Below are 27,804 nucleotides of genomic sequence, written 5' to 3' on the forward strand. Positions count from 1 at the left end.
ATTTGGGAAATCTTTTGTGTTTATTTAAATAAAATTGAGCTGTGATTTATTTAAATAAAAAGATACAAGTCCATATATAATATGATGCTGCAGCATACCAATACAAAGAAGACAAAGAAATGAATATAATCCTATGCAGCACCAGAGACCCTATCTTCTCATTTGCCTAAAAAAGGACACTAACGATATAATAATTCCTCTATCATCCTAATTTTTAGTATTGTAGAACCTGGCTACCCAAGGGGCAAGCTCAATGATATCAGGAGTTCTGGGGTTGATTGAGTAATAATCAGACCAATAGCAAGGGGAGTGTTTCTCTGCAAAATGTCCACCCTCGTATATACAGAATGGCAGCCATTCTTCACCTCCATTCATTTTCCTTTGTCGTTCCCTTGGGTAAGCTAATGGCGCCTGCACATACCTGCATTTAGTCATCAAAACAAGGATTTAATCGATAGTCTCATTTTCTCACCTCTATAGGATGGGTGATACAACACCTACAGAACAATGCAGTAATTAATGTTTTTAGTTCAAATAGGTGTTTTGTGAAGAACCTAGCTATCTTCTTGAGAGATAATTGAACTAGGTTAAGGTTAGATAGGATTATGCTCTCTCTTGCTCCAGATTGCTATGTAGTCTGGTATTGTTTGTATTCCACTAAGAAGTTTCAGCCTAATTCTCCCCCGTATACACTTCGACCTGTGCATTTTATTTACTGGTAGAGTATAGAGGCTCAGAGCCAAGCCGCCCTCTGGGTACAGGTTGTGTTTCTATCAAAAAACATATTGAAACATAAACTGTTACAAACCCATAACCTAGACAGTGAAAACTCAGTCACACAACACAATATTTAAGTGATTTTCTAACACATTGAAAACAATTGTTTGTTGGATATGTGATTGGGGAATTGATTATAACTACCTGATACCATCAAGAATAGCATCCCAACAAAAATGGGTGTGACCGAACACATGACACGCTGATGGACTCCCTTGAGCTCCATGTATACATCTTATTCTGTTCTCAAGATAGATGGAACCAATGATTTTTGGGAGATTTGGATAGAAAAGCATTCTTTTTTCAGGGCACAGCTCTTGCCTGCACAAAAGAGTTTGCAAATATGTAGTTCCTCCAATTGAAATGCTTGTGCCAACGGATAAAGAGGTTTATCGGTTGGAATCCATTGATATGTGATAATTGATATAAATTCAGATATCAGAAAATATTAGAGCCAAAAACAAAAAACTTTCCCAGCACTTCACAATTACACTGTCCCCATTTTACAAGTTTAGAGGATAACAGAAGAAATAAACTATGCCGACAAAGCTTATTCAACATCCAAGCCTGTTCAGATATTGAGATTAACTGGTCGAAGCCTCATTATCCAAAAAGTCCCTCCAAATAAGCTGAGTTTAGTAAAATAAAAATCACTTTATTTTAAATAAAAACAACCAATTGAGTAAGGAGTATATTTTTATAAATGGAAACACAACGAGCTATACATTGCACATAGGATGGACGACATAAATTATAAGATGCTACAGCATCTACGAATTCATTCTACAAAACACTTGTAAAGGAGGTAACAATTCTGAGACGTCATGGTGTGTCCATGAGTACCCAACAAAATCAAATAGCTTCTAATTGCATAAAAAAGATTGACTGACCTCGGAACAAAGTGAGAGAATGAAATTATATGGCTGCATCTCTTCTGGATATCTTCGACTACGTCCCAGTTCTTGTCATTCAAATAATCAAAATGCTTAGCAAGCGAAGACTCTTCATTTTTCAATTCATCAGGCCATTTGCATATATGAAAGTCTTTGCATGCCTAACAGCGCAACATTCAATATCTTAGGACAGAATTTGCAGTATAAACAATGTAATCACCCAAATATATGGATGATGAAAATGATGGATCAATTTTATTTATATGAACTTATATGTGAATAATTATGTATGGGCTTTAGTGCATTTAATAGGTTGTGATCTTTTAATATGTAGAGACATAAGTGTAATTTCTATTTTTATGATGGATTAAATCAGAAATATCAGAAGATAATGATAGACGTTATTTATATATGGGTCATAGTTCCCAGATCGTTCGCAATTACGTACCTAATTCTCTGAAAATTATTGAGATTTGTTTAAAGTTTGAGATATTTTTGGATCCAGATCTGGAAAAGAAAATTTTATTTGAAAATTTTTTATATAGCTTCAGATTTAGAAAATATTTTGGTTGAAACAAATTTTTCATGGATTCAGGTGGATAGTTTCGAATTACGGTTCAATATTTTATTATAAAAAAATATTCATAAATTCAAAACTACAGGGTCGTTGCACAATTTCTACAACTTTTCAACACTGGAAAAACGACGATTCGTACAGATACAGTTTTTTAGGATACCATGACAGCGCCGAGTTGGGCGCGCCCCGCACCACGGTCTATCCAAGCAGGTGCAAACGCGCTGTGGTACCCAGGCCCAGGCAGAAAGACCGGCGCGCGGGGCTCCCCCTCAGGGCGCACCCGCGCGCTGAGGACTGTCCTAGACAGGCCCAGGCATGCAGGGTGCTATTTTGGGGCACCCACATGCGCGTCATACAGAATTTTCGGGAAAAAAACATTTTTAATGGTTCAGGTTTATTTGATTTAAAATAAATATTCAATTATTAAAATAATGATAAGGTTATATATATTTTAAAATAGACTGATTGAAAAAAACTGTCGCCAAAGTGACATCTTTTATGGAAATTAATTTTATTTTGAAATACAAAATAATTTTGATATATATGGATATTGATCGGCCCAAATGAAGGTTAATATTTAATATAATTATATATGCATTTGTGGTAATAAACATGTGATAGTTGTTCGATTTTCAGTGAATACTAAATCGACCCAAAGGAAGGTTGTTATTTGACATAATAGTTATTATCAGTGTTTGACTGCTGCGTCAGAATATCACTTGCAAATTAATTTTTTGTCCAAACATAAAACATTTTTGGGAGTGATCAGTATCCTATTTATGGGGTTTACATTATTTGAATTTATTGATTATTTTATTTGGATATTTAGTTGAACATGTATATATTGCTAAATGGCTCCAATTTTAAATCGTGGCAAGAAAATTTATTGATTGTTCTCGGAGTCAAGGATTTGGACCTTGCGATAACGGTTGACTCTCCTCCCATCATTACAGATAAGAGTACCTCTGATGAAAAGAAGAGTTTAAAAAGTGGGAAAACTCGAATCGCATGTGTATGATGATGTGTCATTCCAAAAACATTCAAGGGCATAATGTCTAGTGCATTGCTACGGCTAAAGCTTTCCTTCAACACCTCGAAAAGAGGCTTGCTAAAATGAAAAGTCTGAAATTTATACACTTTTGGCCAGCCCCATTTCAATGAAGTACATGGGTAAGGGCAATATAAGGGAGTACATTATAGAAATGTCTCATCTTGCTTCAAGGTTGAAAGCACTGAAGTTTGACTTCTTTGAGGACTTGATGGTGCATTTGGTTTTGATATTTCTTCATCCACAGTTCAATCAGTTTAATGTGAGCTATAACTGTCAGAAAGAGACTTGACCATCTTGTAATATGTTCAGGAAGAGGAAAGGTTGAAGCAAGACAAGACAGAAAGTGCTCATTTTGCCTCTACCTCGAAGGATAAAGGAAAGAAAAAGATTGCTGAAAATCAAGTGATACTGAAAGATTCATCTATGGTGACGACAACAAAGTTGAAGTTCAGGCAATAGGGAAATTTAAATTATTGTTAAAGACTTAAATACATTTGGATGTCTTTGAAACATTCGTTGTACCATCTTTTAGACGGAATTTCATTTCTATTTCTGCATTGGATAAATTCGGTAATTCTTGTTCATTTAGAAGTGAAATGTTCAACTTGTTTCATTATACAAAATTGGTTGATTCTGATTCTTTATTAACTGTATACTATAATCTTTATTCTTTGGATGTTATTGCTTCATTTAATGAATTCCTGCAAACAAGTAGAGACACTAAAAGAAAATTAAACAATGTGAATTCAGCTGCATTATGGCACTAGAGATTAGGTCATATCTCTAAAAAGAGAATAAAGAGACTCCTGTTAGATGAAATTCTCGAATCTTTTGACTACATATATTATAATAATTGTGTTAATTGTATAAATGGAAAACAAACCAACAAAAGGAGATTTGAAATCAACAGAAGTTCAGGTGTCTTAGAATTTATACATACTTATATTTGTGGTTCATTTTCTTCGGCTTCTTGGAATGGTAAACAAAATTTCATAACGTTAACAGACAATTTTTCAAGATATGGCTTTATTTATCTCATTCATGAAAAGGCAGAGTCATTAGACGTGTTCAAAAATTATAAAGTTGAATTTGAAAATCAACTTGGCTTAAAGATTAAAAACGTCATATCTAACCTGGGTGGTGAATTCTATAGTAGATATGACGGTTTAGGTGAACAACGTCCAGGACCTTTTGCTAGATTCCTAGAGGAATGCGGTATCGTCCCACAGTATACTATGCCAGGTTCGCCCAATATGAATGGTATTGTTGAAGGATGAAACAGAACGCTTAAGGACATGGTTAGGAGTATGATTAATCATTCCACCTTACTGGAATCACTTTGGGGAGAAACACTAAGGACCACATCTGTAGAGCCCAAAAATAAGTACACGTAAAACTCATGCATTTATTTAAATTGCTAAATTATTTACCTAATTTTAAAATGATTTTAGCAATGCACGATTAAAGATTTGCATTATTTTAAATTATTATATGTTTAGTTGATGCCCGTTAAAATATTTTCTTGAGTTTCATGTTTCAGGCGATTATTCGATGCGGGATCGAGGAAAAGAGACCGGCGACGATTTGGGCGATTTGTAAAATATGGTATTTTATTTCAAGTCAAGAAAGTGTCATTTTAAATGATTTATTAAGTTTTTAGCATTTTTAAAACCTAATTTAATTTATTAGGTGATTTTAAGATTTTTGAACTTTTAAAATTTAACATATGTGCATTTTATTTCAAATTTAAGGATGTTAGTAATTTAGTGGAGAATTGGTATTTTACTTATCATGTAATTGCTTATTATTTATTTAATTAAGCTAATTAGCCCAAATTAACCTTAATTTATTTTAAAACACACGCACACACACTCTCACACACACACATTCATAATAGACACACACACACACATTGCATTGTGTTTCATTTCATTTTTGAGAGATAGCTAGGATTCTAGTTACTCTCTCTAGCTGCCACCCTCACCTTCAAAAAAATTTCAGCAATCACACATTTTTAGCAGAAAAATCGTGCCACAATTAGTCGCGGATCAACCCTCGCATCTCTCCGCTTCGGTATCGTCATTTCGTGAGCATATTCATCAAAGGCGTGTATATTCTTTTATTTTTGCATCGATCTTGTCGTAGTAAGTATTTTGATGTATATTGTATGAAAAATCTGTGCATGTTATGCAAAAGTTTGAGCAAAAAAATGTTTAAAACGATTTTGGATCAAAATTTTAGATCTCAAAACCATGTCTGCTGTCATTTTGAGTACTGTGATTTTTCGATCACCTTTCTGGAAAAACTTTCAACATATAAAACGTAGTACTCTTCGACACCTTCGATTTGACATTAAATTCGTAATTTTGGACAAGAAACGAGTGAGTTATGATTATTTTCGTGGGACTAGCTCAAGATTCAAGATCATTGAATGGTAATAAATTCAAATTCTGCGACTTATAGGTAGTTTTCAACATATGATTTGTAGTACTCTGTGTTATCTTCGATTTGATAGCAAATTCGTAATTTTCTGATACGAAAGGAAGGTTATATGACTTTTATCGTAAAATCGCACAAACTGTGAAGTTTCTGTGTCACAAACCCGTCACACTCTGTTATTTTGAATTCTGCAACTTGTAGGTTGGATTTCTGAAAAAATTTTCAACATATGATTTGTAGTACTCTGTGTTATCTTCGATTCGATAACAAATTCGTAATTTTCTGAGAAGATATGAAAGAGATATGATTTTTATCGTAAAACCGCTCAAGCTGTGAAAATTTGTGCACATTCTTCACGTTTTCTCAAGTTTTGGTTGCAGGCTTCATTGGGATCTCATGAATCTTTGTTACTGTGGTTAGGGCAGCATGTCCAAAGCATTCCAACGAAGTCCTCGACGTTTTTAAGTGTGTTCGACGTTCAAAAAAATAAATTTTATTTTTGAGGTATACTAAATGTCCTAGTGACCAACTATGAACGGGTTTGGAAGCCGGAGAACGTGTCCAAGGACCTCTCCACCCCGGTAAAGTATAACTGGGTTTTGATCAAGATTGGAAAGCGGTAAGTATGACCAGAGACCAATCCACCCGGTAAAATATGACTGGGGATCTTATGTATGTGGTAGTGGACATCCCTGCCAACCCAGTACTGTGGTTTAGTCTGATCAGGCGCATTACGTATGGGTCACTTGCTTTGAAACATATCTCTACGCAAAATGATGATGATATGCATGTTTAAGTATGTATTATGCAAATACGTTTATGAAAATGTTTATGAATCGATGGCACGTCTATGTTTATGTAAGTATGTTCAAAGTTAAGATACGTATGTGCTACTTTAAAATGCATGTTGTTTTATTATACGTTACTTGCTATTCCCATTTTATACATGTTGAGTCTTTAGACTCACTAGACTTGATCGATGCAGATGAGAAAGAGTTTGAGGAGACGAGAGGCGGGGATCAGTGAGCTGGCTCGGACTGTGCGGTGGACTAACCCGAGAATCGCTTAGTTTCAAGGATTTTTATGCATGTTATTTCATTTACTCTGATTTTTAAGGAAATTATTTCATGTTGCTTAAAGCAAGTACTTTTACAAGCTCGTTACATTCCAAATATTTTGTCAAACATTTTATTTGTATTGCATTTTGAAAGATGATTACTTATTTAAGAAAATTTTATCTTTCCGCAAATTTTAAGTATGTTTAAAAGTACGGTACGTTACAGTTGGTATCAGAATGATGTTCTTTTAAAGGGTTATGCCTACTGCCGGTTGCGAGAAGCTCACGAAGTCACGCCTCAAGTCTGTAAGTTTTAAAGTTTTAAAATTCTATCATGTAGTAGGCATCAAAGTCATGATTTCAGCATGTGCTTGTTTAAATTCGATTTACGTGCATCTTATGATATAGATATTATGTTCATGCATGTTGGTTTACTTGTTGGGTAAATTTTGGAATAGAATGCATCCTAGACGTATGATTGCACGAGGAGCACGTGAAGAGAAGAAAAAGGCTCGGGATGAGGAGAGGACCACTCCTCCTCGCCCACGCCAGATATGCAGGCACAGATGCTTGCAGGCATGACTCAGTTCTTCGCACGGATGCTTTCAGGGAACAATGCTGGAGTAGATACAGGGTAGAGGCCCAGGCCAAAGGCAGTATATGAGAGGTTTAGGATGATGGACCCAAAAGAGTTCTCGGGGACTACTGACACGATGATAGCTGAGAGATGGATTAAGTCCATCGTGGTGAATTTCGCTTTCATGGAGCTGCAGGATGCAGACAGAGTTAGATGTGCCACCTTTCTGCTGACAGGGGCGCTAAATTGTGGTGGGATAGCGCGTCTGTGTCAGTGAACTTGCAGACTCTATCTTGGGATGGTTTTGAAGAAGTCTTCTACTCCAAGTAATTCACTGAGGAAGTACGCTCCAGACTGACCAGGAAGTTTATGACTTTGCGACAGAGAGACACCACTGTAGCCGAGTTTGTGAGGAAATTTGAGAGGGGGTGTCACTTTGTGCACCTAATTACTAATGATGCCCGGGAGAAGCAGAGGCATTTCATTGATGGTTTACGGTCGATCTTGCGCCGTGATGTTAGAGTTGCTGGTCCTACTACCTATGTTGTGGCTGTGTCGAGAGCCTTGGCGGCAGAGCAGGACCAGAGGGATATTAATAATGACAGACAGGGCAAGAGGCCCTATCAGGCACCTCAGCAGCAGCAGCAGTTTAAGAGGTTTGGAACCGGAGAACGTGTCCGAGGACCTCTCCACCCCGGTAAAGTATAACTGGGTTTTGATCAAGATTGGAAAGCGGTAAAGTATGACCAAGGACCAATCCACCCGGTAAAGTATGACCGGGGATCTTATGTATGTGGTAGTGGACATCCCTGCCAACCCAGTACTGTGGTTTAGTCTGATCAGGCGCATTACGTATGGGTCACTTGCTTTGAAACATATCTCTACGCAAAATGATGATGATATGCATGTTTAAGTATGTATTATGCAAATACGTTTATGAAAATGTTTATGAATCGATGGCACGTCTATGTTTATGTAAGTATGTTCAAAGTTAAGATACGTATGTGCTACTTTAAAATGCATGTGGTTTTATTATACGTTACTTGCTATTCTCATTTTATAAATGTTGAGTCTTTAGACTCACTAGACTTGATCGATGCAGATGAGAAAGAGTTTGAGGAGACGAGAGGCGGGGATCCGTGAGCTGGCTCGGACTGTGCAGTAGACTAACCCGAGAATCGCTTAGTTTCAAGGATTTTTATGCATGTTATTTCATTTACTCTGATTTTTAAGGAAATTATTTCATGTTGCTTAAAGCAAGTACTTTTACAAGCTCGTTACATTCCAAATATTTTGTCAAACATTTTATTTGTATTGCATTTTGAAAGATGATTACTTATTTAAGAAAATTTTATCTTTCCGCAAATTTTAAGTATGTTTAAAAGTACGGTACGTTACAGTTGGTATCAGAATGATGTTCTTTTAAAGGGTTATGCCTGCTGCCGGTTGCGAGAAGCTCACGAAATCACGCCTCAAGTCTGTAAGTTTTAAAGTTTTAAAATTCTATCATGTAGTAAGCATCAAAGTCATGATTTCAGCATGTGCTTGTTTAAATTCGATTTACGTGCATCTTATGATATAGATATTATGTTCATGCATGTTGGTTTACTTGTTGAGTAAATTTTGGAATAGAATGCATCCTAGACGTATGATTGCACGAGGAGCACGTGAAGAGAGCAGAGAGGCTCGGGATGAGGAGAGGACCACTCCTCCTCGCCCACGCCAGATATGCAGGCACAGATGCTTGCAGGCATGACTCAGTTCTTCGCACAGATGCTTGCAGGGAACAATGCTGGAGTAGATACAGGGGAGAGGCCCAGGCCAAAGGCAGTATATGAGAGGTTTAGGATGATGGACCCAAAAGAGTTCTAGGGGACTACTGACACGATGATAGCTGAGAGATGGATTAAGTCCATCGTGGTGAATTTCGCTTTCATGGAGCTGCAGGATGCAGACAGAGTTAGATGTGCCACCTTTCTGCTGACAGGGGGCGCTATATTGTGGTGGGATAGCGCGTCTGTGTCAGTGAACTTGCAGACTCTATCTTGGGATGGTTTTGAAGAAGTCTTCTACTCCAAGTAATTCACTGAGGAAGTACGCTCCAGACTGACCAGGAAGTTTATGACTTTGCGACAGAGAGACGGCACTGTAGCCGAGTTTGTGAGGAAATTTGAGAGGGGGTGTCACTTTGTGCCCCTAATTACTAATGATGCCCGGGAGAAGCAGAGGCATTTCATTGATGGTTTACGGCCGATCTTGCGCCGTGATGTTAGAGTTGCTAGTCCTACTACCTATGTGTGGCTGTGTCGAGCCTTGGCGGCAGAGCAGGACCAGATGGGATATAATAATGACAGACAGGGCAAGAGCCCTATCAGGCACCTCAGCAGCAGCAGCAGTTTAAGAGGTTTGGAACCGGAGAACGTGTTCGAGGACCTCTCCACCCCGGTAAAGTATAACTGGGTTTTGATCAAGATTGGAAAGCGGTAAAGTATGACCAGGGACCAATCCACCCGGTAAAGTATGACCGGAGATCTTATGTATGTGGTAGTGGACATCCCTGCCAACCCAGTACTGTGGTTTAGTCTGATCAGACGCATTACGTATGGGTCACTTGCTTTGAAACATATCTCTACGCAAAATGATGATGATATGCATGTTTAAGTATGTATTATGCAAATACGTTTATGAAAATATTTATGAATCGATGGCACGTCTATGTTTATGTAAGTATGTTCAAAGTTAAGATACGTATGTGCTACTTTAAAATGCATGTGGTTTTATTATACGTTACTTGCTATTCTCATTTTATACATGTTGAGTCTTTAGACTCACTAGACTTGATCGATGCAGATGAGAAAGAGTTTGAGGAGACGAGAGGCGGGGATCAGTGAGCTGGCTCGGACTGTGCGGTGGACTAACCCGAGAATCGCTTAGTTTCAAGGATTTTTATGCATGTTATTTCATTTACTCTGATTTTTAAGGAAATTATTTCATGTTGCTTAAAGCAAGTACTTTTACAAGCTCGTTACATTCTAAATATTTTGTCAAACATTTTATTTGTATTGCATTTTGAAAGATGATTACTTATTTAAGAAAATTTTATCTTTCCGCAAATTTTAAGTATGTTTAAAAGTACGGTACGTTACAGTTGGTATCAGAATGATGTTCTTTTAAAGGGTTATGCCTGCTGCCGGTTGCGAGAAGCTCACGAAATCACGTCTCAAGTCTGTAAGTTTTAAAGTTTTAAAATTCTATCATGTAGTAAGCATCAAAGTCATGATTTCAGCATGTGCTTGTTTAAATTCGATTTACGTGCTTCTTATGATATAGATATTATGTTCATGCATGTTGGTTTACTTGTTGAGTAAATTTTGGAATAGAATGCATCCTAGACGTATGATTGCACGAGGAGCACGTGAAGAGAGCAGAGAGGCTCGGGATGAGGAGAGGACCACTCCTCCTCGCCCACGCCAGATATGCAGGCATAGATGCTTGCAGGCATGACTCAGTTCTTCGCACAGATGCTTGCAGGGAACAATGCAGGAGTAGATACAGGGGAGAGGCCCAGGCCAGAGGCAGTATATGAGGGGTTTAGGATGATGGACCCAAAAGAGTTCTCGGGGACTACTGACACGATGATAGCTGAGAGATGGATTAAGTACATCGAGGTGAATTTCGCTTTCATGGAGCTGTAGGATGCAGACAGAGTTAGATGTGCCACCTTTTTGCTGACAGGGGGCGCTATATTGTGGTGGGAGAGCGCGTCTGTGTCAGTGAACTTGCAGTCTCTATCTTGGGATGGTTTTGAAGAAGTCTTCTACTCCAAGTAATTCAATGAGGAAGTACGCTCCAGACTGACCAGGAAGTTTATGACTTTGCGACAGAGAGACACCACTGTAGCCGAGTTTGTGAGGAAATTTGAGAGGGGGTGTCACTTTGTGCCCCTAATTACTAATGATGCCCGGGAGAAGCAGAGGCATTTCATTGATGGTTTACGGCCGATCTTGCGCCGTGATGTTAGAGTTGCTGGTCCTACTACCTATGTTGTGGCTGTGTCGAGAGCCTTGGCGGCAGAGCAGGACCAGAGGGATATTCATAATGATCCGACAGGGAAGAGGCCCTATCAGGCACCTCAGCAGCAGCAGCAGTTTAAGAGGCATTTTCAGGGACAACAGGGAAAGAGGCCATTTCAAGGACCGCCAAAACGCAAGGATCCTATTCAGCAAAAGAAGGCTCCTCGAAAGCCTGAGTACCCAGTGTGCCCGAAGTGCAACCATCAGCACATGGGCCAGTGTTTATGGGGTTTTGGCAAATGCTTCAAGTGCGGAGCCGGTGATCATATGCTGAGGGACTTCCCGCAGCGGAGGCAGCCAACCCAGGGGATAGTGTTCGCCACGCATACCGAGGAGGCGAACCCAGACACGACTTTGTTGACTGGAAATATCTTCATAAAGAGAGTAGCCACGAAGGTCTTGTTAGATTACGAGGCCACTCACTCTTTTATCTCAGAGACATTCGCCAATCATTTAGGTGTCAAGTCCATTGGACTCGACGTGAGCTACTCCGTGACAGTCCCATCAGGGGAGGAGTTATCAGCTACTAGCATGGTCAGAGATATTGATCTTGAACTACATGACCACTTGGTTTACGCCGACCGGATTGTGTTGCCAATGCCAGAGTTTGATGTTATTTTAGGGTTGGACTGTCTGATGCAGAACAGAGTTCTAATTGATTTTCAGAAAAGATCAGTGTTGGTAAGACCGTTGGGCATGGAGCAATTTCTTTTTGAGCCAGACAGGTGGAGAAGTTTCCCTCGCATGATCTCTTGCATGCAGGTACGGAGACTTAGTGAATAAAGAGTGTCAGGCATTCTTGGCCAGTATTATTTCAACACCTGACGCACCTACCCCATCGTTAGCGGATTTGCCAGTTGTCAGGGATTTCCCTGACGTTTTTCCAGACGATGTCACAGGACTTCCATCAGAGACAGAGATAGAGCTCACTATTGACCTTATTCCAAGCACTGTGCCAATCTCTAAGGCACCGTACCATTTGGCTCCAGCAGAGATGTTAGAGCTCAAGCAGCAAATTCAGGAGCTCCTAGACAAAGAATTCATCCGTCCTAATTTCTCACCATGGGGCGCACCAGTGCTCTTAGTAAAGTAGAAAGATGGGAGCATGAAGTTGTGTATCGATTACCGAGAATTGAACAAGGTAACAATCAAGAAAAAATACCCATTACCAAGGATCGAGGACCTATTCGATCAGTTGCAGGGCAGGGAGCTACATTGTTCTCTAAGATAGATCTACGTTCTGGGTATCATCAATTGAAGGTAAAGGGTGCATATGTTCATAAGACAGACTTCAGAACTAGATATGGGCATTACGAGTTCTTAGTGATGCATTTGGAGTGACGAATGCTCCAGCGATTTTTATGGACCTTATGAATCGAGAATTTCAGCCCTACCTAGATCAGTTCGTCATAGTATTCATTGACAACATTCCTTATTTACTCGAAGAGCCATGAGGAGCACAGTCAGCATTTGGGTAAAGTTTTGCAAGTCTTGCAGAGTCGCAAATTGTTCGCAAAATTCAGTAAGTGTGAATTCTGGTTGGAGAAAGTAGCATTTTTTGGTCATATCATATCTAACAGTGGCATTGATGTAGATTCAGCTAAAGTGGCAGCAGTGAGAGGATTGGTTGGGCTGAAGAACGTGTCAGAGATCCGTAGTTTCCTAGGCTTGGCAGGCTACTACCAGAAATTTATTCAGAGGTTTTCTTCAATTGCAGTGCCACTCACTTCATTGACCAAGAAGAATGCTAAATTTGTTTGGGGTGAAGATTGTCAGAAGATCTTCGATACTTTGAAGCAAGCTCTTATCTTAGCGCCAGTTCTAGCAATTCCATCAAGGTAACGTAATTTTGTGTTATACACCGATGCTTCTAAGCTCGGTTTAGGCGCAGTTTTGATGCAGCATGGTCGGGTTATAGCATATGCCTCCAAACAGTTGAAAGTGCATTAGAAGAATTACCCGACTCATGATCTCGAGTTAACTGTTGTTGTCTTTGCGTTGAAGATATGGACACATTATTTGTACAGCGAGAAATGCCAGATATTCACTTATCACAAGAGTCTCAAGTACTTCTTCACGCAGAACGAGCTGAATATGAGACAGACGGTGGTTGGAGTTGGTAAAAGACTACGATTGTGAAATTAGCTACCATCCAGGGAAAGCTAATGTTGTGGCAGATGCTTTGAGCAGGAAAGTAACAGTCGTAGCACAGCTATCAGTGCAGAGATCTCTTCAGTCAGAAATTCAGAGGTTTGGCCTATAAGTTTATCCTAAGGACAGAACTCCTAAGCTGTCTAATCTGACAGTCCAGTCTTCTTTGCTAGACCGAATCCGTAGAGGTCATTCTTCAGATGAACAGTTACAGAAATGGAGACCGAATGATGAAGCCAAGGGCAATGTACTCTACATAGTGTCTGATGGTGTTGTGAGATACAGAGGAAGGATGTGGGTGCCTAGTGTTGATTCGTTTAGAGATGATATTTTGACAGAGGCACATACATCTCCGTATTCTATCCACCCAAGAAGTACCAAAATGTACAAGGACTTACAGATATTGTATTGGTGGCCAGGGATGAAGCGAGACATTCGTCGATTTGTATCTAAGTGTCTCAGTTGTCAGCAAGTGAAAGCAGAGCATCAGAGGCCAGCAGGAATGCTTAAGCCACTCCCTATTCCCGAGTGGAAATGAGAGATTATCACCATAGATTTCGTTGTTGGTTTGCCGAGGTCAATCAGAGGATCCAATGCCATTTGGGTTATAGTGGATCGACTTACTAAATACGCACACTTCTTACCCGTGAAGACGACCTTCTCCATGACTCAGTATGCAGAACTCTATATCAGGGAGATAGTCCGATTGCACGGGATCCCAGTTTTTATTGTGTCCGACAGGGACCCGAGGTTCACATCGTCCTTTTGGAAGAGTTTCACATGCAGCCAGGGGACGAAATTGCTATTCAGTACAGCATTTCACCCTCAGACAGATGGCCAGTCTGAGCGAGTGATTCAGATTTTGGAATATTTGCTGCAAGATTGTGTGATTGATTTCCATTGGAATTGGGAATCAAGGCTACCTCTAGTGGAGTTTACCTACAACAACAGTTTCTAATCATCTAAAGGTATGGCTCCCTATGAGGCACTGTATGGAAGGAAGTGCAGATCGCTGATTCATTGGGATGAAGTCGGTGAGAGATAAGAACTTGTCCCAGAGATTGTTTAGCAGACTGCAGACGTGGTGGTCAAGATCCGAGACAGGATGAAGACCGCTCAGAGTCGCCAAAAGAGTTATGCTAACAAGAGGAGGAGAGATCTCGAATTTGCTGTAGGAGATCACGTATTTATAAAGATAGCACCTATGAATAGTGTTATGAGGTTTGGGAAGAGAGGCAAGCTGAGTCCGAGATTCTTTGGACCATTTGAAATTCTTGACAGAGTTAGGACACTAGCTTATCGTGTAGCCCTACCGTCGAATCTGGCCGGAGTACACAACGTATTCCACGTCTCGATGCTGAGGAAGTATATAGCAAACCCTTCACATGTCTTGAGTTTTGAGCCGTTGCAATTGGCTCCCGATCTGTCGTATGAGGACAGACCCGTCCAAATCCTAGACAGACAGGAACGAAAACTTCGGAACAAAGTGACCAAGTTGGTCAAAGTCCGATGGCTGAATCAATCAGTGGAAGAAGCCACTGGAGAGGCCGAAACAGACATTAGGAATCACTACCCGAAACTGTTTGGTAAGATTTAATTTCGAAGATTTAAGTGGGGGAGGAATTGTAGAGCCCAAAAATCAGTACACGTAAAACTCATGCATTTATTTTAATTGCTAAATTATTTACCTAATTTTAAGATGATTTTAGCAATGAACGATTAATGATTTGCATTATTTTAAACAATGTTCTAAATTGCGGCCAAGGTGCCGGCCGCACCGATAAGGTGCTAGGCGGGGCTGATTTTTTTTTAAAAAAAAATTTGGGCTTCAAAATTCAACGATCCGCTAAAAAGCCCATTTAAAAAAATAAAATTTTGGCCCACTAGGTATGCTACTTTTCTTTCTGGGCTGCTACTTTTATTTCTCCTCGTTATTTTCCAGAAGCACTCCTCATTCCAGAAGGCAGAATCACTCCTCGTTCAAGGTGTTTGTTCTAGAAGCACTCCTCATTCCAGAAGCACTCCTCGTTCAAGGTATTGGCCTGTGCATTTAATTATTTGGAATAAGTATTGGCCGTGCATTTGGAATAAGTATTGGAATAATTTGGTATAGTCACAACTTATTGAGCAAGTTACCTTCTAGATGTTTAGTACAAGATATGCATGATGTTTGTATTTTTATTTACTTTAATGGGTGGCCAGTGTCAAAGAAACTTGATTTAGCTTTTGATAATTGGATGGCTCAATAAGTAAAAAATTGAGCTTTTACGGAATGTTCCGAAAGTTGTGCAATTTCTATTAGTGAGGCTTGATTTTCAGTTTGTGTATTTTTGTATTGACCCTTGTGATTTATGTGCAGTATCCTATATGGTTCATGAAAGTGGAACTTTTGTGAACATGGGTGTTTGGGATGGCTATTGGTGCAACTTGCAAGAGGTTTATGGTGTAGTAGGTTGTGAACCTCTGTTGGGAGCTATCGGTGTTGACTCGTATTGTGTGGTGGTCTGGTGTGGCAATTAGAGTTGGTGTATGCAAATGAAGACAACTCTAACAAACTAATTTTCCAGTGTAATCTTATGATGGTTGTTTCATGTTTGTATCAATGTACTTAAAAATCTACTGTGACTATACCATTGCTTGCTCAGTGTCATTTTTCTTCATGCTTCAAAATATATGGAGTGACTTTGAGCTTTTTAGTACCTATCGTTTGTTTGTGTGGTGTTATCACATCAAATTTTCAGGTCTATTGATGAAAAGGTTTAAGTGTTTCGTATTCAACAAGATTTGGAAGGTGACAATGGCAAGCAATCCATCGTCGACTACATCCGTCACTCAGCCTGAATCTGGGATTTTTAAGAGAAAGTCGAATGACATCAGATAGGAGTTTGGTATGTTGATTGATCCTAAGAACCTCGACAAAGTTAAATGTAAGTTGTGTGGGAAAATGATGTCGGATGGAGTGTATAGAATCAAGAAGCACATAGGAAATATACCTGGAAATGTATCTGGGTGTCGAATCGCATCTCAAGAAGATCGTAATAAGTGCAAACAGGCTATTTTAGAAGGGAGGAACAAAAAGAAAAACAAAATACTGGAAGAAGAAAGTCGTAGAGCGGAGGTGAATATTTCTCTAGACGAAGAAGATGCTGAAATTGAAGGGATAGATGAAATTAAAAAGCCTCATCTACTTGGCCCCATGGATATATATGCATCGATGATTGCTCCACAAAATGTAAGTTCAAGTGGGAGTAAAGTGCTTCGCCAAAAAAATATAAATGAGGCTCTTTTCAAAGAGATAACTCAACAAGTTCAACAATATGTTGGGAGATGAGCTTATGAAAATGAAATCTCATTCAATGCTCTGGATAATGATAGCTTCAAGCAACTAATGGAGGCAGTGGGTCAATTTGGACCAGGGTTCAAGCCTCCAACTCAATATCAACTTAGAGAGCCACTTTTGAAAGCTAAAGTTGAAAGAACAAATCAACTGTTGAAGAATCACGAAGAAGAATGGGCAAAGAATGGGTGTTCGATTATGACAGATGCATGGAGTGATAGAAAAAGAAGAAGCGTATTAAATTTGTGTGTTAATTGCAAGGAGAGTACTGTATTTTTAGAGTCTAAGGAGTGTTCAGACGAGGCACATACAGCTGGACTTATTTTTGAGTAATGTTGACAAGTGTGTTGAACAAGTAGGAGCTCATAATGTTGTTCAGATTGTAACAGAAAATGCAACCAACAATATGGTTGCGGCTAAATTGATGAAAAAAAAGCGGCCAGAGATATTTTGGAGTTCATATGCAACTCATACTGTTAATCTCATGCTTGAAAGTATTGGCAAGCTTCCATGATTTAAAAGATTATCGACCAAGCAAAGTCTTTTACAATTTTTATTTACGCTCACCATAAGACTTTGTCATTGATGAGAAGTTTTACGAAGAAAAGAGACATAGTCCGGCTAGGAGTTACCAGGTTTGCATCAAACTTCATCACATTGCAAAGTTTGATTGAGAAAAAATCTAGTTTAAGGGCCATGTTTACAAGTGATATGTGGGAGAACAGTAAATAGTCAAAGACAAACAAAGAGAAATTGGCTTACTCTACTGTGATGAGCATGAGTTTTTGAAATGGTGTGACACTTTGTTTGAAAATATTTGCTCTTTTGGTACGAGTTCTCCGATTGGTTATGGGGAGCTTCTTCAAGCTAAAGAAGATATCAAGGTGGCCCTTAACGATGCCGAATCAAATTATCAACCTATCATAGTGATTCTTGAGTCAAAAATGAAGATAGACTTGATACATCATTGCATACCACAGCCTTTTTGTTGAATCCCTACTTCTACTACAAAGATAGTTCTATTGCTCTTTATGAAGAGGTCGCGGCAGGGATTTTTGAATGCATTGAAGTTTTGCATGCCGATGAGTTTGAACTGCAAGATATAATTTATTAACAAGGAATTTGCAAAATATAGAGATAAGACTGGGTAATTTGGGAAAGTATTGGCTGCAAAAGCATGTGAAAAAAATGACGATACATTTGATCCATGTACATGGTGGAGTACCTACGGTGCTCACACATCCAACTTGCTAAGAGTGGCATTGAGGATTCTTTCATTAACTATAAGTTCATCTGGGTGTGAAAGAAATTGGAGTGCATTTGAAGAGTAAGTTTAAACTTTAATTAAAATAAATTATTAATTTTTAAAGTGTATGTTCATATTCCTAACTATACTGATTACTTTCTCGGTTTTTTTAGATTCATACAAAGAAAAGAAATAGGTTGGATGTCCATAGGTTGAACAATCTAGAATTTGTCCAATTTAATGCTAGATTGTTTAACAAGCAAAAAACAGAGAAAGAAAGGAACATGGGCGTCCTTCTTGAAAAAGATATTTCAAATGCACAAGGTTGGATTGTGGATGGTGGGGAAGAAAATGAAGTTGAGCCAGGTTCGGGGCTCACTTGGCAATTAGTTGATGAAGCAACTGGGGCAGATGAAAATCTACAACCCCAAAGAAGCTCTAGAGTTAGAGAACTTCACGAGGATGATTTTGAATCTGAAGAAGAAGATGATGATCAAAATGATGATATTGATTTTGTGTCCGATGAAGAACAAGTTGTTGAAAATTTCGGAGAAAAAGAAGTGGAGTAAATTTGTGATGACACATTAGACTATTTTATTGTGATTTTGGAAGAAATCTGAATTCTTTCTTGTTTTATTGAGTTGGGAATATTTTAAACGTATTTTAAATTTGATGTTATTGTGTTGAAGTTTTAGTATATGATTAGTTGATGCACGTTAAAATGTTTTCTCGAGCTTCATGTTTCAGGCGATTATTCGATGCGGGATCGAGGAAAAGAGACTGACGATGATTTGGTCAACATGTAAAATGTGGTATTTTATTTCAAGTCAAGAAAGTATCATTTTAAATGATTTATTAAGTTTTTAGCATTTTTAAAGCCTAATTTAATTTATTAGGTGATTTTAAGATTTTTAAACTTTTAAAGTTTAACAGATGTGCATTTTATTTCAAATTTAGGGATGCTATCATGTAATTGCTTATTATTTATTTAATTAAGCTAATTAGCCCTAATTACCCTTAATTTATTTTAAAACACACGCACACACACTTTCACACACACACACATTCACGATAGACACACACACATTTCATTGTGTTTCATTTCATTTTTTAGAGATAGCTAGGGTTCTTGTTACTCTCTCCAGCAGTCACCTTCACCTTCAAAAAAATTTCAGCAATAACACGTTTTTGGCAGAAAAATCGTGCCACAATTCGTCCCGGATCAACCCTCGCATCTCTCCGCTTCGGTATCGTCGTTTCGTGAGTATATTCATCAATGACATGTATATTCTTTTATTTTTGCATCGATCATGTCGTAGTAAGTATTTTGATGTATATTGTATTAAAAAACTGTGTATGTTATGCAAAAGTTTGAGCAAAAAAATATTTAAAACGATTTTGGATCAAAATTTTAGATCTCAAAACCGAGTCTGCTGTCATTTCGAGTACTGTGAATTTTCGGTCGACTTTCTGGAAAATCTTTCAACATATAAAACATAGTACTCTTCGATACCTTCGATTTGACAGTAAATTCGTAATTTTTGGACAAGAAACGAGTGAGTTATGATCATTTTCGTGGACTGCTCAATGCTGGGAAATTTCTGTGTCACAAAACCCGTCACCCTCTGTTATTTTGAATTCTGCGACTTATAGGTTGGTTTACTGGAAATGTTTTCAACATATGATTTGTAGTACTCTGTGTTATCTTCGATTTGATAGCAAATTCGTAATTTTCTGATACGAAACGAGGGATATATGACTTTTATCGTAAAATCGCATACCTGTGAAATTTCTGTGTCACAAAACCCGTCACCCTCTGTTATTTTGAATTCTGCAACATATAGGTTGGTTTTTTGGAAATGTTTTCAATATATGATTTGTAGTACTCTGTGTGATCTTCGATTCTATAGCAAATTCGTAATTTTCTGAAAAGAAATGAAAGATATATGATTTTTATCGTAAAACCGCATAAGCTGTGAAAATTTATGCATGTTCTTTACGTTTTCTCAAGTTTTGATTGCAGGCTTCGTTGGGATCTCCTAAATCTTTGTTGTTGTCGTTAGGGCAGCATGTCCAGAGCATTCCAACGAAGCCCTCGACGTTTTAAAGTGTGTTCGACGTGCAAAAAGAAAATGTTCTATTTTTGAGGTATGCTAAATGTCTTGTGACCAACTATGAACGGGTTTGGAAGACGGAGAACGTGTCCGGGGACCTCTCCACCTCGGTAAAGTATAACCGGGTTTTGATCAGGATTGGAAAGCGGTAAAGTATGATCAAAGACCAATCCACCCGGTAAAGTATGACCAAAGACCAATCCACCCGGTAAAGTATGACCGGGGATCTTATGAATGTGGTAGTGGACATCCCTGTCAACCCAGTACTGTGGTTTAGTCTGATTAGGCGCATTACGTATGGATCACTTGCTTTGAAACATATCTCTACGCAAAATGATGATGATATGCATGTTTAAGTATGTATGATGCAAGTCCGTTTATGAAAATATTTATGAATCGATGGCACGTCTATGTTTATGTAAGTATGTTCAAAGTTATGATACGTATGTGCTACTTTAAAATGCATGTGATTTTATTATACGTTCCTTGCTATTCCCAGTTTATACATGTTGAGTCTTTAGACTCACTAGACTTGATCGATGCAGGTGAGGACGAGTTTGAGAAGACGAGAGGCGGGGATCAGTGAGCTGGCTTGGACTGTGCGGTGTACTAACCCGAGGACCACTTAGTTTTCAAGGATTTTTATGCATGTTATTTCATTTACTCTGATTTTTAAGGAAATTATTTCATGTTGCTTAAAGCAAGTACTATTGCAAGCTCGTTACATTCCAAATATTTTGTCAAACATTTTATTTGTATTGCGTTTTGAAAGATGATTACTTATTTAAGAAAATTTTTATTTTTCCGCAAATTTTAAGTGTGTTTAAAAGTACGGTACGTTACAACATCGTATATCATTAACAGGGTACCAACTAAGGCAACGATCAAAGACACTTTGGACAAGCAAAAAGCCTAGTCTTAAGCATTTGCACATATGGGGATGTCCAGCTAAGGCAAAGTCTTACAAGCCTAATGAAAAGAAACTGGGCTCAAGGACGGTCATTTTATTGAATATTTTCATCATGGGGTACAAGTTTTATGATCCTACAAGCAAGTCGATTTTTGAGTCGGAAAATGCCTGATTCTTGAGGATGTTGAGTTTGCGGGAGAAGATAAAGTAAAAGATATTGCCTTTAAAGAGAAATATGTAAATATTCTCACAAGTGTATTGGACATTGATTTGGATCACATTCCTTACTTTGACAAAGACATAATACTGGAAGACAATATTAGAGATCCTCCCATTCTAGATGAACAAACTCAAGCACCTCCAGAACCTGTCTTTAAGGAGATCCATTAGAGAGCCGAGAAATGCAATGCCAGATGATTACATTGTATTTCTTCAAGAACATGAGGCAAACATTGGAATGATGAAGGAGATCCTATCAATTTCCGTCAAGCCATGGAAAGTTCTAGCTATCAAAAGCGGAATGATTCCATGAATAAGGAGATAAAGTTCATGAAGGACAATAACATATGGGATCTTGTCTCATTGCCTAAAAGTATGAAGCCCATTGGTTGCAAATGGATATTTAAAACCAAGAGGCATTTGAAAGGCAATGTGGAAAGATATAATGCTCAACTTGTCGCTAAAGGTTTTACACAGAGAAAATGCATTGATTATAAAGAAACTTTGTCTCGGTTTCTTCGAAAGACTCTTTAAGGATTAAAATGGCTTTGGTGGCGCATTTCAATCTTGAACTTTAATAGATGGATGTAAAGACTGCGTCTCTAAATGGTGACATTGATGAAAAGATTTATATGGTGCAGCCAGAAAATTGTGTCCAAAGACAAAAATAATATGGTTTGCAAATTAAAGAAATCCATTCATGGGCTCAAACAGTCATATCAACAATGATATTTCAAATTTCATCAAGTGATTATCTCGTTTGGTTTTGAGATAAATTCAGTCGATGATTATGTACAAGTTCAGTGGGAGTAAGCATATTTTTAGTTTTATATGTTGATGACATCTTACTTGCTAACAACAAATATAGAGTTGTTGCAAGACACCAAGAGATTTCTAGCTAAGAATTTTGAGACGAAAGATCTTGGTGATGTAGTTTTGTACTGGGTATTTAGATACATCGGGATGGCTCTCGAGGTATTCTTGGATTATCTCATAAATGCTATATCGAGAAAGTTCTCAAGCGATATGAGATGCAAAACTGTAAACTAATGGATACCTCTGTGGCTAAGGGAGACAAATTAAGTCTCAAACAATGTCACAATAATGATTTTGAGGATAAAGAAACGCAGAAGATTCCTTGTGCATTTGCAGTGGGGAGTCTAATGTATGCTCAAGTTTGAACAAGTCCAGATATTGCGTACATGACAAGAATGTTGGGAAGATGTCTAAGTAATCTAGGAGTGGAACATTAGAAAGCAATCAAAAGAGTTTTACGGTACCCTACAGAGAACAAAATATTACGTGCTCATATATCGAATGTTGGACCAGCTTAAGATCATTGGGTATACTGAATTCGATTTTTTTGGATGCCAAGATAGTATGAAATCTACGTCGGGCTACATTATCTCTTTGTTGGAGGTGTCATTTCCTGGAAGAGTGCTAAACGGTCTTTCATAGCCTTTTCCACCATGGTTGCTGAGTTTGTAGCGTATTATAAGACATCAAATCATGGAATATGACTGCAAAATTTTGTCACGGGACTGTGTATAGTTGATGGCACGAAAAGCCACTAAGAATACATTGTGACAACAAATCAGCAGTTATGTATTGCAATAACAAACAGGAGCTTGACGAAGTCAAAACATATTGACATCAAGTTCCTGATTGTTAAAGAAATAATTCAGAAAAGTTGTCTGTTGAGCATATCGGTACAAACTCCATGGTTGTGGATCCTACTAAGGGACTACCACCCAAACGGTTTCATGAGCACACTGCCCGTATGAGTGTTATATCAATTGAGGAAATTCAGTTTTAGTAGGATTTTGTTATTTTAAATGTTTTTCAGTTGTAGACATTTTCAGTTATAGTTATGAAAGTTTATTTTTTGCAGAATTAAATTTCAAGTTAAGTCGTTCTCTGATTATTGTTTAAAATTTGATCTCAATAAGGTTGACCAATTGGAAATAGGCATGTTATGATCACATTGTATGAAATTCTCATGCTACACATCCACTTCATAATCCAAGCCATTCATTTGCGTTGGCATATACGACCACCGATGGGTCTAGTTACCTTGAGTGTAGCGAATACTGCTTTGATCCTATGTTGATGCGATTGATGGACCAGATTGGTTATAGATACTTTTCGGAATGATAACATTTTTGAGCTCATAAGTTTATTCTCACAAAGATAATTTATTTTATAAAGTTAAACATATAGCCCAAGTGAGAGATTGTTGGATCAATTTATTTATATGGGCTTATATGTGACTTATGTATTGTGGGTTGTCGGTTAAGTTAAGCCCAAAATAAAGTGTTCAATTAATATTTCGGGTTATTGGGCTTTAATGTTATAATAGGTTGTGAGCTTTTAATGCGCAAAGATATAAGTGTAATTTAAGTTTTTACGATAGGTTAAAACAGAAATATCAGAAGATAATGATAGATATTATCTAAATATCGGTCATGGTGTCAGGATCGCGCACATTCACGTTCCCTATTTTTCTCTCCCATTAAGAAAATAGTTCAAAAAGAAAACTAAAGGATTCTCTTAAGAAAAAAGCACGTAGATCAAGATACGTTCTAAAAAATTCAGAATTATGGTTTCAGGTATGCTTCCGCTTAAGTTTTCAATCAAATTTTTAATGATTTAACATGATGGATTTTATAATTTATATGGATTTTCTCCAACAGAAAATATATAAAGTTTAAACAAGGTGGCCGTTGTAAAGACTAGAGTTAAGTGTTCAAATGCACCAGAGAAACAGAACACATCAAATGGCTGTTCAAATCTAAATTTCTGAGAGCACAGGTGTCCGGTGAGGATTAAAAAAACGAAATCCTTACTAGGAAAAAGAAAGTTAATCACCATCTCCAAAGAAGGGATGCGAACTCCAGTTATGTCCCTTTCCCCATCAAAGCTCTGGAAGAAGCCAGGTCAAGAAAATGAACCAAGGACTCAGACCAAGAATAAAAAGGTTATTTGATACAGCATTGCGAAGATTCAAGGTCACAAATTACCTCATGATACCAAGAGTACAATGGGATAACTCCCAATCCATCAACTATGCCAGGTGTAGTTTCAACTCCAAGTCTCTCACATGCATCCAGCAACTTATCCAATTTATCGAGAGAACCCAACTGAACAACAATAAAAATCACATAGAAAAACTTGTAAGGATGTATAAACAAAATCATTTTGTGCAGTTCGCAATTGTACTCACTCATATCTGGATTTATATCATTTGATAATTACCAATTCCTTACCCTTTTTTTTTTATAAAACGAGAATATAAATGAGAAAAGTGAAAGATTACGTTGTCAGCTTTCTCCCCGCGTAGCCAAAGATCGTGGTTCCCCGGGACAAAGAAAACACGATTGAACTCGTCCTTCAAGAGCGACATAGTGAGAACGAAATTAGAGCAAGTCTCGGCCACATCACCGGCAACCAAAAGCACATCCTCGCTACTACGGGACTTCAAAGATCTCACCCAACTCATGTTGTCCGAGTAATCCGTGTGCAGATCAGACAGCACAAATACTCCCATGTTCCTCGTATCAGAAGACGAAATCAAGGATCGGGCTCGAGGAGTGCAATTGCAAATAGAGAAGTGATTTCGAATTCCAGTGTGATTTCTTTGCGGCCACGCCGGGCCAGTGGAGTAGAGGCACAGAGGAGCCATGCATGTATGTGTGCAAAACCCACCCCCCCAAATCCAGAGCTAATCTGTTTTCTTCTTTTTGGTGAATTCGGACAGAGATCTACTTTGATCCGAAAACCCGATCCAGTTTCAGAAAAGCTGGATCCGGTTGACCAACCCAACTGCCCATCAATTTTATTTTATTTTTAATTTTATTTTTATTTGCATTTCTCTATTTTATGAGATTTGTATATATTTTTATTAAAATTTTACCAATTTCATATAAAATGTCGTAGATGGCAAAATACTCGCTATTTTCCACACTAATACTCGTAAGTCGTGGCACAAATGTTGCATGCTAGTACTCATGGTTCGTGTCGTTCGTGTAACCATAAAGAGAGTAAATTCGTTGCTGCAAAATCCTAATTGTCCAAAAATAAAATATAAGAACCCTACGTTACTAAATAAAAATTTGGATATTTGATGTATGCGATGTGTTATGATTTTTTTGCTAGCATCTCATGGCATATACATTGTGTGTGTACTATCTCGCAATATCTTAACATAATTGAACATTTATAAACACATAAATTAATTTGAAAAAACTTGAAAATATATACATGTTTGATTTATAAAATGAAAAGAAAAGTTGTTTTTGTTTTTTGATGATTGAATTCAATATGTAGTTACTATTATGAATATGAATCAACAGATCGAGTTGATTTATAATATTTTGTTATAATTTTTAATTAATAATTGGACAATGATCATGAATTTATGTTAAATATATAAATTATAGAGATAATATTCCTTATCTAAATATATATAATATTTTCGTAAAAACTAATTTGTGTCACAAATTCGGACTATTAAGGTTATCAACATTTATATAATGTATGTATAAATATATAATATAGATTTATGTTTTATTTTTATAGGATCTGTTGAATTGTTTAGAAGGAAGAATGAATAAAATATTTCTTCAAATTTTTTTCTTTAAAAATAATTCAGTCTGGTTAGAAATTGAACTTGGTGTTATCAATTTTTAATGTGAGTTGGCTAACAAAATATGTGCGGAAATAAGCTAAACATCCATATTAGAACAGCTCAAATAATAGGCTTGACTATGTAAACTTAATGGTAAACTGAAAGTAAAATGTACACAAGTTTGTTTCTAGATGTTCGGATGATTCATGCTCCTACTACTGTGTAGAACCCGTAAATTGGACTGCGTATAAGCCATGTATAATTCTAGTATTTAAAATTAAAATGATTTTTATTGCATGAGTATTTAAATTATTTTCTTTAAATTTATTTATTTTACGCAGTAGTTTAATTGTTACCTTTTCAGTTAAATAAGTGAGGCCGCACTGGAGATGGAGTATTGAGATAAGTTAATAAAGACTTATTTAAGAAGTGGTAATTTAGCATGTTAGTTGTGGGGACCCGGACGCTAATTCATTCCTTAATCGTCTTTAGGAATAATTCGACCAATTATAATAAACAGGGTCTAAATTTTTTTTTTTAAATACAAAGCGGAAACGTAATGTAATTCAATTCAGATTACATACTAAACATAAACATACAAATCTTGTATTATCTACAAGAATTCAACTAGGTTCAACTATATATCAGTGCTGAATCTTAAGTTGCTTCGAAGCCCGGATCTCCACGCTATCTAGTCCAGTCTCGTTCTCTTCTTGACCCTGATCATATTCCACCTGTTGCCATGCACACATACAAACAAGACAACAGCCAGATAACTCCGGTGAGAATTACATTCTCAGTATAAATCATGTATACATGCAATCATAAAAACAATATAACAGCATATAACAGATATGTCTAACATGTATTCAAATCAGAATATAAATCCATATCAAGAATAAATCCTATTCTACACATGTACCATCATCAGGAACATAATTCATCATGTACCATATTCAGGAACATAATCAACATAACTCAATGTAAACTGTCAATTAGACTCATGACTCCACATTTTAGACTAGACTCAATCCTAGTCTAGGGATCCCGGTTTCCAGAAGTTGGCATTCCCATATCGACCAACAGTAATAGAAAAGACTACAGTTCTATCCACGTCAATAGGGTATCGATCACCAGTAATGGAAGAAGCTCTGATTCTATCCACATCGATATAGTATCGATCACCAGTAATAGAAGAAACTCCGATTCTATCCACATCGATATGATATCGATCATCAATAGTAGAAGAGTTACGATTCTATCCACATCGATAGCCAATCATCCGGTGACAGACTTTGGCACTATCGCCAATACACTATCTTGTGACATCGTGCAATGTGCCCGTGGCGATCCCGCCACTATCAGGCGTTTCTGTCACAAGATTACTCGTCTAATACCTGTTATCTATCAATCAAGAGAACAAGTATATCAATCAAATCAATACAATAAGGTAAAGTACGTGATTTAGGGAAACTCGAGCCAAACTTCACTCGAGTTGTGCAATCCCAACTCAACATTAATTTATACATTTATCTTCTCGGTCCGACGAAGACGAAGTATTGAAGTCAACTCTGTCCATACCCAATCTGATAATGACAATCGAATAGATACAATATCAGTATATAACTCAGTTCAAAACCTGTTCTGATTAATACTCAAATCAAAACATAATCTGATCAATGCCAATCGACATATGATACCACAATACCATCTCAATCAATACCGAATCTGATCAATATCAATCAACTGATGTTTC

The 27,804-nt window shown here is 37.6% G+C and overlaps 1 protein-coding gene and 1 pseudogene across 1 annotated transcript; one reads left to right on the forward strand and one right to left on the reverse strand.

Annotated features, from left to right (window-relative positions):
- LOC142541091 (uncharacterized) lies at positions 1-25,201 on the reverse strand. Its single transcript, XM_075647654.1, has 6 exons — positions 24,738-25,201; positions 24,442-24,561; positions 24,290-24,343; positions 1,668-1,831; positions 922-1,098; positions 1-421 (listed from the first exon to the last, which is right to left on the reverse strand). Exons 1-6 carry the CDS (start codon positions 25,101-25,103, stop codon positions 208-210), a joined length of 1,095 nt encoding a protein of 364 aa, XP_075503769.1. The 5' UTR covers positions 25,104-25,201; the 3' UTR covers positions 1-207.
- Positions 16,543-17,664, forward strand: LOC142538251 (uncharacterized; annotated as a pseudogene).
- Positions 25,202-27,804: the final 2,603 nt, after the last annotated feature.

Source organism: Primulina tabacum, chromosome 3 (genome assembly GCF_025594145.1).
Source record: "Primulina tabacum isolate GXHZ01 chromosome 3, ASM2559414v2, whole genome shotgun sequence".
NCBI lineage: Eukaryota > Viridiplantae > Streptophyta > Magnoliopsida > Lamiales > Gesneriaceae > Primulina > Primulina tabacum.